The sequence below is a fragment of the Pan troglodytes genome, chromosome 5 (assembly GCF_028858775.2).
Source record: "Pan troglodytes isolate AG18354 chromosome 5, NHGRI_mPanTro3-v2.0_pri, whole genome shotgun sequence".
In the NCBI taxonomy this organism is placed as follows: domain Eukaryota; kingdom Metazoa; phylum Chordata; class Mammalia; order Primates; family Hominidae; genus Pan; species Pan troglodytes.
In genome coordinates, this window is record NC_072403.2 from 24,137,705 (window position 1) to 24,153,077 (window position 15,373).

Here is a 15,373-nt window from a genome sequence, read left to right on the forward strand (position 1 = left end):
ACAGAAAAAAATTCATGCAGTCTTCGTTGTGAATTAACCATCATTGAGTGAGATTCATTCAAGAGTATCTATATAGTGTACCTCTGTGTGTATACAGGGAGAAGGCCTGATTGACAGATAGCTTCCTGTTAAGGAATAGTACTACACACACTTTTTTTTTCTAAGTTGGTTGTGTTTAATATAACATCAATTTAAAATAAGAAAAGGAAGCCAAAGTGAAATAAGAAATTGTTGAACATAAAATATTTCTTTATCCCAAGAAATAAGTTTCTAAAAACTCTCTAAAAGGTTAAGAAAATATGAGAATAAGAAGTGGGAATCAGTTGGGCGCAGTGGCTCATGCCTGTAATTTCAGCCCTTTGGGAGGCTGAGGCAGGAGTTTGAGACCAGCCTGGGCAACATGACGAGACCCTGTCTCTACAAAGAATACAAAAATTACCTGGGCCTGGTGACGCGCTCCTGTAGTCCCGGCTACTTGGGAGACTGAAGTGGGAGGATCCCTTGAGCCCATGAGGTCAAGGCTGCAGTGAGCCAAGATGGCACCACTGCACTCCAGCCTAAGTGACACAGTGAGACCCTGTTTCAAGAAGAAAAGTAAAAAAGTTGAAATCACTCTAACTTGAAAAAATAAAAAAAACAAACTTCATGTTTCAATTTTAGTTGATATTGGTCAACACCCTGCTATGAAATCAGAAAAAATAAATTATATAACACTTCCTTTTCTTCTCTCCCAGTTTTTGTTATGGTTTTGTTTTTTGTTTAGTTTTCTTGGCGATTTTGTTAATTATTTTCTATAACTGTATTCCCTCCATTGTTTACTCTCACTTATATGTTTATGTAGATTTACTGCTCTCTGTAATTTCTTTTACCATAGTTCCATTTTTTTATTTTGATTTGAAACCTGGCTGGCTGTATTTTAACATCAAGCATTTTTTTCCAGGAGGGCCTCAGAGGTGTCAGATTCCTTACATTTTTGAAAACTTAACTACTTTTCTTCTCACCTCACCTTAGTTAAAGCCTTTATAGTCTTTTTAAATTCCAATTTCTATGGATAATATGAAATCTCTTCCCCCAACCCCAGTCACCCTCCTTTGAGACCCCTTCATCTTATTGTTCCAGTATGAATCGATTACTCTCCACAACCTGAACTTTTGAAATATTAATTTAAATTATATATATTGACCCTGAGTAATTTTGGTTTTCAGCGTGGTATGCTGTTAAGGAGAAAGTCAGTGAAGGTTTATTTGTAGAATAACATGAAAAAGAACAATTGACAACTCTGTACACTGTTTTTGATTTTGCTCTTTCTCATTTAATATGTCTTAAAAGATGTGTCCATGTAAGTATATAAAGAGCTCTTCTTTCTCTTCATTTTTATTTCTTTTTTTTTGAGACGGAGTCTTGCTCTGTCACCCAGGCTGGAGTACAGTGGCATCCTCTTAGCCCAGTGCAGCCTCAAACTCCTGAGTTCCAGTGATTCTCACCTGACTCAGCCTCTCACCACAGGCACACGACCATGCACAGCTAATTTTTTTTAATTTTTTTGTAGTGACAGGGTCTTGCTATGTTGCCCAGGCTGGTCTCAAACTCCTGGCCTCAAGTGATCCTCCCACCTTGGTCTCCCAAAGTGCTGGGATCACAGGTGTGAGCCACTGTGCTTAGCCCTTCTTTCTCTTCAATGGCTGTCTAATAAGTAGTCCACTGAACGGATGTCCTGTGTTTAATTTAGTGCTATTGAAGGGCATTTAGGTTACTTTTAAACGTTTACTGTTCCTGACTGTGCTTTAGTGAAAAGCTTTCTATCTGTGCTATTTTTGAGTATATTTGTAAGATCAGTTCCTACAAATGAAATTTCTGTATCAAAGGGTAGATGCTATTGTTTTAATGTGAAATAAGTTATAGACACAAAGAGTTATAATTTGTATGTAAGGAGGAAAGAATGAAAGCAAACACTGGTGTGCCTCCCTACTACTCAGTTGAAGAAACAGAGCACTCCCAGTGGCTTTGTCCCTCCCTCCACTGTGCTCCTCAGTAGTTATTATGCTTCCTCTCCTTCCCTTGCAGGGGTAAACAATGTCCTGAATTTTGTGGGTTTTTTTTTTTTTTTTTTTTTTTTTTTTTTTGAGACAGAGTTTTGCTCTTATTACCCAGGCTGGAGTGCAATGGCGCAGTCTCGGCTCATTGCAACCTCCACCTCCCAGGTTCAAACGATTCTCCTGCCTCAGCCTCCTGAGTAGCTGGTGCCCACCACCACACCTGACTAATTTTTTGTATTTTTAGTAGAGACGGGGTTTCATCACGTTGGCCAGGCTTGTCTCGAACTCCTGACCTCAGGTGATTCACCCACCTCGGCCTCCCAAAATGCAGGGATTATAGATGTGAGCCACCACGCCGGGCCCTGAATTTTGTCTTTCTTACTCCTTTGCTTTTTGTTACAGGGTTAATACATATTTCTGAAACCCTAAGTAACATAAGTTTTGCATATTTTTATACTGGTTACAAATTATATCACAATTGTTTATATTCCTCTTTAACTTGCTCTTTTCGCTCAACATTAAGGTTTTGGAGATGCATCCATGTTGATGCATCTAAGACTTTGGTGTGTTAATACCAAAGAGTAGTATTAGAATTACATTGTGTGAACCTACCTTGGTGTGTGTATTCTTGTGTTCATGAATATAAGGGCTGTTTCTAGTTTTTGGCTGTTACATACAAATGCTACTGTGAGCATTCTTGCCTGGCACAAGGACAAGAATGTCTTTGAAATACAGTCCAAGGACTAGAACTGCTAGGCCATATGGTCTAACAATCTTGTTTATTTAGGCAACTTTTCTTAGTGAAATATACAAACAGAAAACGCACAAATCGAAATGCATAACTCAATGAATTTTCGCCAAGTACTCATTTAGCTGGCTCCCAGGAAAGTAACAGAACACACACCAGCCCCTTAGAACCCCCGTGTCACTTTTAATCACAGTCTTTAACCCTTGCTCCCCTAGAGTAACTACCTACTTTTCTGACTTACAATCATATAGTTTTGTTTTGTTTTGTTTTTTTGCTTGCTTTTAAGTTTTACATGAATGGTATCCTACACTATGATTGTTCTAGCTTCTTTTTTTTTTTTTGAGACGGAGTGTCGCTTTGTCGCCCAGGCTGGAGTTCAGTGTTGCGATCTTGGCTCACTCCAACTTCCGCCTTCCAGGTTCAAGTGATTCTCCTGCCTGAGCCTCCCAAGTACCTGGGATTACAGGTGCGCACCACCATGCCCGGCTAATTTTTGTATTTTTAGTAGAGACGAGGTTTCACCATGTTGGCCAGGCTGGTCTCGAACTCCTGACCTTAGGTGATCCACCCACCTCAGCCTCCCAAAGTGCTGGGATTACAGGTGTGAGCCACTGCACGGGGCCTGTTCTAACTTCTTTTGCCCAACATTGTGAGATGTGTCCATGTTGTAATGTGTGGTCAGAGTTTGTTCTCATTGCTGTGCAGCATGCCATTGTTTGACTATAATACAATTTAAGTGTCCATTGTACTGTTGATGACCTTTGGGTTGTTTCTAGCTTTTTTCCTTTTTTTTTCTTTTTTTTTTTTAAGACAAGGTCTCTTGTCCAGGTGGAGTCCAGTGGTGCTGTCACAGCTCACTGCAGCCTCAACCTCCTGGGCTCAATCAGTCCTCCCACTTCAGCCTCCCGAGTAGTTGGAAGTACAGGCATGCACCACCAAGCCTGGTTGATTTTTGCAATTTTTGTAGAGATGGGAGGTGTTACCCAGGTTGGTGTTGAACTCCTAGGCTCAAGCGATCCACCTGCCTTGACCTCCCAAAATGCTGGGATTACAGGCATGAGCCACTGAGCCTGGCCAGTTTCTAGCTTTTTTTGAATACAAATAATGCTCCTTTGAACATTTTGTAATACTTTTGTTGGTGCAGATATACAAGAGTCTCTCTCTGGAAAATATAACCCAGTTAGAATTGCTGGATGTGTCATACGTATTTTCAGTTATAAAAGATGATGTCAAATGATTGTGCATTTTAAATGTTCGTATTTTGTCACTGCCCTTCGTGGTTGTTATATGCCTTTATTTTCCACCAGGAACATCCTTATGAGAGTGCCTGTCTCCCCACACTCTCACTTTTTTTTTTTTTTGAGATGGAGTCTCGCTCTGTTACCCAGGCTGGAGCGCAGTAGCGCAGTCTCGGCTCACTGCAACCTCCACTTTCCGGGTCCCAGTGATTCTCCTGCCTCAGCCTCTCCAGTAGCTGAGATTACAGGCACCTGCCACTATGCCTGGCTAATTTTTATATTTTTAGTAGAGACAGTTTTTCACTATTTTGGCCAGGCTGGTCTCAAACTCCTGACCTTAAGTGATCCGCCCACCTTGACCTCCCAAACTGCTGCTCAACCTCCCGAAGTGCTGGGATTATAGGCATGAGCCACAGAGCCAGGCCTCCAGACACTCTGATTTATACATTGTTTCATAAAAATGTTTTTCTTTGCCAGCCTGATAGGTGAAAAGAGGTATCTTATTGAAGATAAATGGATACCTGAGACTATATTTTATAAGCAACCCTAATTTAACACTTGGTTTTCTTTTGTAGCCTGAGACCTCAGATCATTGTTCCCTCCCAGAGGATCTAGTGAGTATTTCCGGATGGTGTGGATTGGGGTTAATTGTGCCTTTGATGATAAGTGTTACAAGGAAATGATAGTCACAGCTTCATGAATTTCTTTCTCTTTGGTTGCTGATCAGTGACTTTTTAATCTAACATGGTAACTATATTATGAAAATGTTAGCAATAGTGATATTATGGGTAGTCCTGTCCCCAACTTAAAAAATAAAAATAAAGTTATGTTGCTTTTCATTAAAAGGAAACGAAGAGGAAGACACAGCTCTCCTGCCTTGCTCTAGGGCTCAGGCTTGCTGTACTTGTTTTTCAAGGATGACTTTGTGACCTTTTCTCCACTTGAGTCCTCCTAAGAAAAGCACAAGAGGGCCACAATTTGATTGTCTTGGCCTGGATTCAGCTGCAGGAGTGTTCTTATGCATTCTGACCTCAGCATGTTGGCTTTGTCCTGTCCTCATGCAGATATGGCAGGGGGAGCAGTACTTCCAGCTGGCAAAGCTGGTCACATTTCCTCTGTCTTCATAAGACTTTGCTACCTGAGTTGACAAACTTCAGTGTACCATGTAACCAGATTCGGTGACTGTTTCAGAAAAGAGGTTTTTAAATTTTGGGTTTCTTGAGTTTCTAGAATCCTGAGTCATTCTGATTTTCAGTGATTCAGGATTGGATTGTTCTAGATGTCTGAAACTCAGGAACTACGATAGCTTTTCAGGCAAAGACAGCATTGACTTTTAGCAAATCTACTTTAAATCCATTCTGTTATATAAAAGGGTGTTTGCATGTGTATTAGTCCGTTCTCACGCTGCTCGCTATAAAGAACTGCCTGAGACTAGGTAATTTATGAAGGAAAGAGGGTTAAGTGACTCACAGTTCTGCATGGCTGGGGAGGCCTCAGGAAACTTACAATCATGGCAGAAGAGGAAGCAAATGTGTCCTTCATGATGGCTGGAAGGAGAAGTGTCAAGCAAAGGGGGAAAAGCCCCTTGTAAAACCATCAGATCTCATGAGAACTCATTATCACAAGAACAGCATGAGGGTAACTGCCCCTGTGGTTTAATTACCTCCTACCAGCTCCCTGCCATGACACATGGGGATTATGGGAACTACAATTCAAGATGAGATTTGAGTGGGGACCCAGCCAAACCATATCAGTATGTATATATGTGTGTGTGTACACACACACACACACACACACACACACATTTTTTTTCCAGGCTCCAGAATAGACATTTTTTTCCCCCCGAATTCCTGGAGCATAAGTGTCAGATTGCATTTAGAAAAGCCTGTCTACCATGGATTGTGGCAGTGTTGCTTTGGAAGCCACATAGACTTTCTTTTTATTTCAGTAGTCATCATGAGAAGGCTCTGATTTGATGACTCCATGTTAAGTCAACTCTGGAACAGTATCACGTATTTGAAGACTGAAAATAACTGCTTTTGTTCAGTTCTACATTTGGCGTCTTATTTTGATGGTTGCAGTGTACTTTTCCCTCTGAAAGTTTTTTAGTAGCCTTTGGCAAAAAGCAGTAATACTTACTACTTGGGAGCATTATTTTTTATGCCCAGTTTCCCAATTTTAACTATCTTGAGGTCCTAAGTTAAAGGCGGGGGGCTTGAATGATAGATGATTACTGAGCAGAGATGCATTTTTCACATCAGACTTAAACCTAGGCTTGCGATCTAGTAAATGGGCACAGCTTTCAGACTCACCTGGCATTGGGGAGCTTATTTTGGGGGAGGGATAAGGGAGGCTGTTGCCATATGTCAGAAAGAATTCTGTCTGGGAGACATTCTCGCCAGGTGTTATCAGCCCATTTTTGTTTCTACATCTGTGTGTGTAGAGCTCTGGAATAGAATTGTTAAGTCTGAGCGAGAAAAAGCATAGTGGATTAAGGACAAGTGAAACGAAGAGAACCCTCTGTCCCTGGCAGAATCTGCATGTACATTTCTTGTCTGTCCTTGTCTCTCTTCTTCCTGTCTGGCCCATTGCAGAGAGTATTGGAAGTTTCCAACCATTGGTGGTACTCTATGCTCATCCTACCTCCTTTGCTGAAAGACAGTGTGGCAGCGCCCCTGCTGTCTGCCTACTACCCTGACTGTGTTGGCATGAGCCCCTCCTGCACCAGCACAAACCGCGCCGCTGCCACTGGCAATGCCAGCCCTGGGAAGCTGGAGCACTCCAAGGCTGCCCTCTCCGTGCACGGTGAGAGCCATTCCTGGGACTCCCTGCTTTCTATTCCCCACTCCCCTCCCTGAGGAATGTGTGAGTGAGCAAAACGCAAAGGATTTTTTTTAAATGTGCAGGCTGGGCACAGTGACTCATGCCTGTAATCCCAGCACTTTGGGTGGCCGAGGCAGGAGGATTCCTTGAGGCCAGGAGTTTGAGACTGGTCTGGGCAACATAGCGAGATCTCGTCTCTAAAAATAAATAAATAGATAAAAATTATTTTTAAAAATGTATGCGACCTATGATATAAAGCCCCTCATTATTTCATGGAAATGGTTGTACTGTGGATCAGTCATATCATTTGTGTATAGTGTGTGGTTAATTTTTCCTCAGTAGTTTGGAAAACCTGCAACACTCATGAATTACCTACAGGACTTAATGAGTATTTATTTGGAAGTTGGATGGCTGTCTTGTTTAATGATAACATGAACTCTGACTTACTGGGAAAAGGTTTTCAACTATATGAGCAGTCCTTTTTCTTCTGAGTCTTTCTGCCTCTAATTATTGCCACTGGTGATCCCAGCGAAATTACCTACTCTCAAAAAAACTGCAGAGCAGGCATACTTTTGATTATTTACTTTATTTTTTATTTTATTTTATTTTTTGAGATGGAGTCTCACTCTGTTGCCCAGACTGTAGTGCAGTGGCACTATCTCAGCTCACTGCATCCTCCAGCTCCTGGGTTCAAGCAATTCTCCTGCCTCAGTCTCCTGAGTAGCTGGGACTCCAAGCACGTGCCACTACAGCTGGTTAATTTTTTTTTTTTTTCTTTTTGAGACAGAATCTCAGTCTGTCACCCAGGCTGGAGTGCGGTGGCGTGATCTTGGCTCCCTGCAACCTCCTCCTCCCAGGTTCAAGCGATTCTCCTGCCTCAGTCTCCCGAGTAGCTGGGATTACAAGCGCACGCTACCACGCCTGGCTAATTTTTATATTTTTAGTAGAGACGGGGTTTCATCATGTTGCCCAGGCTGGTCTCGAACTCCTGATCTCAAGTGATCCGCCCCCTTCGGCCTCCCAAAGTGCTGGGATTACAGACATGAGCCAGTGCACCCGGCCTGATTATTTACTTTAAAGGCATCTTTAAAATTCTACATTAGAATTCTTGGTGTAAGAAGCAAGAATTCTGGATTTCCTACGCCTGGACAGGAACAAATGGCATTTTTGATTATGCAAATAGATTTTTGCACTGTGGTCCTATCTTAAGGTTTTGTTGTTGTTGTTGTTTACCAATAACACTGAAATATAGATGTGGTGGAAATCAAAGCTAAAGTGGTAATTCCCAGGGTTAATGAAGATGCGATGAAGAGGCATTTGACTGCTGTTAGGGAGAGTGTATGTTTACGAAGGAAGATTTGGCAGTGTGCATCAAAAACTTTTAAACAGACACTCTTTGACCCAGCAGTGCTATTTCTAGGAATTTATCTTAAACAGCTAATCAAATGTAAATCCAAAGATAGGTACAAAGAAATTTCTTTTCACATTGCTTGTAATAGTGAAGTAATTGGATGAAATGTAATGCCTAGCAATAGGGAAATGGTTAAGTAATAAGAAAATATACAGCCATTGAATGCATATTTAGTGACACAGGAAAGTATTCATGGTATTGTACACATTAAAAAGCAGGTTAGAAAACGGCACTTTCATAACATTTTTTTCAGTTTCGTGAAGGCAAATATCTATTATGCGAATATTCTCTGTTAATAGACACAGAAATAAGGATAAAGTGTACCTCTAAATGTAACTCCACCACTGACATAATCAGGGGTTAGTGATTGTTATTTACTTCTATGAACCTATTCATTTTATAGCCAGAAAAATGCCATAAGAGTTATTTTAGGCCGGGCACAGTGGCTCACGCCTGTAATCCCAGCACTTTGGGAGGCCGAGACGGGCAGATCATGAGGTCAAGAGTTTGAGATCAGCCTGGCCAAAATGGTGAAACTCCGTCTCTACTAAAAAAAAATACACAAAAAATTAGCCAGGTGTGTGGTATGTGCCTGTAATCCCTGCTACTGGGGAGGGTGAGGAAGGAGAATCGCTTGAACCTGGGAGGCAGAGGTTGCAGTGAGCTGAGATTGTGCCATTACACTCCAGCCTGGGTGACAGAACAAGACTCTGTCTCGAGAAAAAAAAAAGTTATTTTAAAAACGTATCTCCATGAGGAGTGGGCATTCAGTGGATACAGAATTTGTCTTACAAGATGAGAAAGTTCTAGAGATCTGTGCACAGCAGCATGAATGTACTTAACACTACTGAACTGTACACTTAAAAACAGATAAGAAGGCCAGGCGCGGTGGCTCACGCCTGTAATCCCTGCACTTTGGGAGGCTGAGGCAGGTGGATCACAAGGTCAGGAGATCAAGACCATCCTGGCTAACACAGTAAAACCCCGTCTCTACTAAAAATACAAAAAAAAAAAAAAAAAAAAAAAAATTAGCTGGGCATGGTGGCGGGCGCCTGTAGTCCCAGCTACTCGGGAGGCTGAGGCAGGAGAATGGTGTGAACCCGGGAGGCAGAGCTTGCAGCGAGCCAAGATCGCGCCACTGAACTCCAGCCAGGGCGACAGAGTGAGACTCCATCTTAAAAAGAAAAGAAAGATAGCTGGGCATGGTAGCTCATGCCTGTAATCCCAGCACTTTGGGAGGCTGAGGTTGGCAGATCACTTGAGGCCAGTACCTTGAAACCAGCTTGGCCAACATAGTGAAACCCATAGCTACTAAAAATAGAAAAATTAGCAAGATGTGGTGGCGAGCACCTGTAATCCCAGCTACTCAAGAAGCTGAGGCATGAGAATCGCTTGGACCCAGGAGATGGAGGTCGCAGTAAGCCGAGATTGGACCACTGCACTCCAGCCTGGGCAACAGAGCAAGACTCTGTCTCAAAAAAAAAAAAAAAATTAAGATGATAAATTTTATGGTATGCATTTTTTTACCACAATTAAAAATAAAATAATTTTTCCATGCTATGGAAATTAAAGTTGAGAATAGCATGAAGAAAGAATGAGAAAAATACTTAATTTATGTACGTTTTGTCTAACTGGGTGGAGGAAGCAAAGGTATTTATGTAGGGTAGAGAGTGGAGCTTGTCTAGGCTTACTTTTTGGTTTGCTTTTGCCCTTTAATTCTTCTGGATTTGGAAGTTACAGCTTGTAGGAGTTGCCCATTTGTGTTACCTATCAGTTCCAGGCATGAACCGATACTTCCAGCCTTTCTACCAGCCCAATGAGTGTGGCAAAGCCCTCTGTGTGAGGCCGGATGTGATGGAACTGGATGAGCTCTATGAGTTTCCAGAGTATTCCCGAGACCCCACCATGTACCTGGCTTTGAGAAACCTCATCCTCGCACTGTGGTATACTAACTGCAAAGTAAGTAAGGGCATGTTAGCCAATAGCACTGGACAGAGGAGGACCATGTTGAAAAGGAGGGGATACTTTATCTGGGGATGGAACCTTTTATGCCAGGGTTTCTCAGCCTTGCCTCTGTTGACAATTTGGGCAGATAATTCTTTGTGGTGGGGACTGTCTTTGCACTGTAGGATATTTAGCAAGATCCCTGGCTTATACCCACTAGATTCCAGTAATGCTTCCCACCTGTGAAAACCAAATACGTCTATAGACATTTCCAAATGGGGACAGAATCACCCCTTGTTGAAAACCACCACTTTAGACCACACATAGTCAGAATGCTGACTCTCCAGTGGTGAGTATAAGGTGCAAGGTTTGGTCCAAAGAGTTCCAATGGCAATGGCAGGAGGGAAAAACATCAAAGATTGAATTACATACAAATCCTTGAGGACAGGAATTTTTATTCACCTCGGCATCCTAAATCAACCAAGACCAGTACATTTCTTCTGTTGGGTCTAAATACATGTTAGGGCTGTCACACTGTACCCACCTTGAAAAAGGTGAAAATAAATTATGGGGCAGAATGGGAATACTAGCTAAAAACAAAAAACAAAGGGGCTGGGTGAAGTGGCTTGTGTCTGTAATTCCAGCACTTTGGGAGGCTGAGGCAGGAGGATCGCTTGAGCCTAGGAGTTCAAGACCAGCCTGGGCAACATAATGAGACCCCCCATCTCTACAAAAAATTAAAAAATTAGCCATGTGTGGTGGCACATGCCCATAGTCCTAGCTACTTAGGAGGCTGAGACAGGAGGATGGCCTGAGCTTGGGAGGTCAAGGCTGCAGTAAGCCGTGATTGTGCCACTGCACTCTAGCTTGGGTGACAGAATGAGACCCTGTTTCCAAAAAAAAACCACAGAGATTCTCTTGACCCTAGCATTTTTCTGATTTATTAATTTAATCAGCAGTTTGCGTCATTGCTGAATTCAGAACATTGTGCAAGACTGCCAAAGTGATCTTGACTAAAGAAAGATATGCCAGTTTCACCTTGGCATTTCACTGGATTAGAATCCAGAATGAAATGACATAACCTGATTAAGTTATGGCTGTTAATGCAACTATATGAATTATAGCCAGGTGAGTAGGCTGTGCGAGGTAGCCAGCTGAGTAGGCTGTGCAACTTATTTTCCGCCCAGTAGCCTTGAGATAGGTGCTCAGTAAACCAAACTGAACAAAATTGTGGTCAGAATTTCCTATAAGTAAATTATAAAGAGTGGTGGTGTGGCCCTGTAGTCCCAGCTACTTGGGACACTGAGGCAGGAGGATGGCTTGTGCCTAGGAGTTCAAGACCAGCCTGGGCAAGATAGTGAGATCCCGTCTCAAAAAAAAAAAAAAATTACAACAGAGAAACACCTTGGATTCATTTTTTTTTTTTGGTCACATTTCTTTCTGTTTGACTTTGAAATTTGACTTATACAGGGGAAGAATCTTATAGAAGTCCTAAGCTTACCTGGATCTATTTTAGTTTTTCGTAAGATACAATTTATTGTGTATACCGGCTGGGCGCGGTGGCTCACGCCTGTAATCCCAGCACTTTAGGAGGCCCAGTTGGGTGGATTACGTGAGGTCAGGAGTTCGAGACCAGCCTGGCCAACATGGCAAAACCCCGTCTCTACTAAAAATACAAATAATTAGCCGGAGGTGGTGCTGGGTGGCCTTTAATCCCAGCCACTTGGGAGGCTGAGGCAGGATAATCGCTTGAACCCAGGAGGAGGAGGCTGCAGTGAGCTGAGATCACACCATTGCACTCCAGCCTGGGCAACAAGAACGAAACTCCGCCTTAAAAAAAAAAAAAAAAAAGGAATTTATATACTTAATATTATAGTGGGAAAACATAAATATATTGGCTTTAAAAGAATCAAAGACTTTGAAATGTGTGCTTTCTTTTTTTTTTTTTTTTTTTTTTTTTTTGAGACACAGACTTGTTCTGTTGCCCAGGCTGGAGTACAGTGGCACCATCACAGCTCACTACAGCAGCCTCGCCTTCCCAGTCTCAGGTGATTCTCCCATCTTAGTCTTCTGAGTAGTTGGGACCACAGGCACGTGCCACCATGCCCAGCTAATTTTTTTTTTTAGAGATGAGGTCTTGCTGTGTTGCCCAGGCTGTTCTCAAACTTCTGGGCTTAAACAATCCTCCTGGCTTGGCCTCCCAAAGTGCTGGAATTACAGGCATGAGCCACCACACCTGGCCTTGAAATGATTTTTTTTTAACTTTATGAATACAAACAAATGTATTATCTTCTGCAGCAATCCAAGCCAGTGTTGTATGTGTTATTTCTTGAATATTTGGTTCTGGTGGAGCTGGGGGGTTGGTGACAAGGAGCAGAGGAGAGGCCTGGGGTGGGAGCTGCTTGGTGCCTGTTCTTGCTTCCTGACACTGGGTGGAGGTGGTGGCATCATTACTCTTGAGTCTTTGAAACAGATCAAGGTCATGCCAAGGCTGGGTGAGCAGAGAAAGACAGTGTCTTTTTTTTTTTTAAGACAGAGTTTCACTCTTGTTGCCCAGGCTGGAGTGCAATGATGTGATCTCAGCTCACCGCAATCTCTGCCTCCTGGGTTCAAGCGATTCTCCTGCCTCAGCCTCCTGAGTAGCTGGGATTACAGGTGTGCGCCACCAAACCCGGCTAATTTTTTTGTGTTTTTAGTAGAGACAGGGTTTCACCATGTTGGCCAGGCTGGTCTCTTAACTCCTGACCTCAAGTGATCCACCTGCCTCAGCCTCCCAAAGTGCTGGGATTACAGGTGTGCACTACCACGCCTGGCTAAATTTCTTGTATTTTTAGTAGAGATGGGGTTTCAACCATGTTGGCCAGGCTGGTCTCGAACTCCTGACCTCAGGTGATCCACCTGCCTTGGCCTCCCAAAGTGCTGGGATTACGTGCTGTAAAGGCGTGAGCCACCGTGCTGGTTCCCCCTATCCCCCCAACCATCTTGTCAGTCACAAGAAACCAGCTTTTTCTGTGGTCAGTAGGATCAGCAGCCTGGATTTCTGTAGTGGCCTTTGTTGACTCAGGAGTGTGATGTGTTCTGCCGCCATGCACCTGCTGCAGTCGTTCTTGCTCAGGGAAAACCGACACGATAAAGTGTAAATTGCTATATTTTCCTGTTGTCTCCTTCTTTTTCCCCACTGGGCAAACCTCCCTTTGTTCTTACTGTCTTAGTGATAAGTGATGGATTTGAATAACCTGGAGAATTTTTTTTTAAAAATTATTGTGGTTAAATACACATAACATAAAATTTACCTTATTTTTTTCCTTCTTATTTTTTTTAAATGGAGACAAGGTCTTGCTATGTTGCACAGGCTGGTCTCCAAGTTTTGGGCTCAAGTGATTGCTCCTCCTGCCTCAGCCTCCCAAAGTGGTGGGATTACAGGCATGAGCCACCGTGGCTAGCCCTATTCCATCTTAACCATTGTGAAATTTACAGCTCAGTGGCATTAAATACATATATAATGTATAACCATCACCACTATCTAGTTCCAGAACTTTTTCATTATCCCAAGAGGGAACCCTATACCAATTAAACAGTCTCTTCTCATTTTCTCCTGCTCTCAGCCCCTGGCAACCACGAATCTACTCTCTATCTGTATAGATTTGCCTGTAGTAGATATTTCCAGTAAATGGAAGCATATAATATGTGGCCTTTTATGACTGGCTTCTTTTGCTTGGCATAATGTTTTCAAGGTTTATCCATGTTGTAGCACGTCAGAACTTCACTCACTTTTATAGCTGAATAATATTTCATTGTTCATATCACATTTTGTTTGTCCATTCGTCCACTGATGGGCTTTGAATTGTTTCCACCTTTTCCCTATTTGAATACTGCTGCTGTGAACATTTTGTTTGAACATCTGTTTTCAGTTCTTTTTGGTATATGCTAAGGATTGGAATTACTGGGTCATATGGTATTTTAGGTTTAACCTTTTGAGGAACCAAAAAAAGTTTTAAACATTAATTGGTTTGCCTTTTAAATTGAGAAATTTAAACATTGTATTTATTTATCGTGTACAATCTGATGTTTTGAAATACATATATGTATGTTGTGGCCGGGCACGGTGGCTCACGCCTGTAGTCCCAGCACTTTGGGAGGTTGAGGCGGGTGGATTACCTGAGGTCAGAAGTTTGAGACCAGCCTGGCCAATGTGGTGAAACCCTGTCTCTACTAAAAATACAAAAAATTAGCCGGGCTTGGTGGTAGGCGCCTGTAGTCCCAGCTACTTGGGAGGCTGAGGCAGGAAAATCATTTGAACCCGGGAGGCAGAGGTTGCAGTGAGCCAAGATTGTGCCACTGCACTCCAGCCTGGTGACAGAGTGAAACTCCATCTCAAAAAAAAAAAAAAAAAAAGAGAAAGAAAATATGTATACATTGTGGAATAGCTAAATTGACCTAATTAACATATGCCTTACATCATATAGTTACCTTTTTTGTCTCTGATAACTTAAAACTCTCTCCATGATATTCAAGTGTATAATACATTGTTATTAACTATGTGTTGTAGTTACCATGTTGTAAAATGGATCTCCTGAAATTATTCCTCTTGTCTAAACTGAAATTTTTTATCCTTTGACCAACATCTCCCCGCTATTCCCCCTCCCCTCAGCCCCGGTAATGCCCATTCTACTTTCTGCTTCTGTGAGTTGGGTGTTTTTAGATTCCACATGTGTATGTGAGATCATGCAGTATTTGTCTGTGTCTGGTTTATTTCACTTAACATAATGTGCTTCTGGTTCAACCATGTTGTTGCAAATGACAGGATTTCCTTTTTTTTCTTTTAAGGCTGAATAGTATTCCATTGTGTGGATATAGCGCATTTTCTTTATTCATCCATCAGTGGACTCCAGGTCGATTCCATATCATGGCAGTTGTGATAATGCTGCAATGAACATGGGAGTGCACATCTCTCTTTGACGTGCTGATTCATTTTATTTGACTACCCCACAGTGGGGGTTGCTGGATCGTATGGTAGTTTTATTTTTTAGTTTTTTGAGACACCTCCATACTGTCTTCCATAATGACTGTACTAATGTACATTCCACCAACAGTGAATAAGGGTTCTTTTTTCTCTTCATCATTCGTTACCTTTTGTCTTCTTTGATAATAGCCATTTTAACAGGTGTGAGGT

At 42.2% G+C, this 15,373-nt stretch overlaps 1 protein-coding gene across 20 annotated transcripts in view; it reads left to right on the top strand.

Moving 5' to 3' along the window:
- The window catches only part of KDM1B (lysine demethylase 1B), a 68,952-nt gene that overhangs the window by 26,186 nt on the left and 27,393 nt on the right, over nucleotides 1-15,373 (top strand). For 9 of the 20 annotated variants that reach the window (XM_009450575.5, XM_009450572.5, XM_016954972.4 and 6 more), the window contains 3 exons: nucleotides 4,598-4,636; nucleotides 6,617-6,827; nucleotides 10,031-10,215. The exons of 3 other annotated variants lie outside the window; for them this stretch is intronic. In XM_009450575.5, coding sequence (XP_009448850.1) covers nucleotides 4,598-4,636; nucleotides 6,617-6,827; nucleotides 10,031-10,215 — 435 coding nt within the window. The remainder of the gene's footprint in view (nucleotides 1-4,597; nucleotides 4,637-6,616; nucleotides 6,828-10,030; nucleotides 10,216-15,373) is intronic. 8 more of the 20 variants (XM_016954971.4, XM_063812131.1, XM_063812129.1 and 5 more) reach the window with 2 other exon arrangements.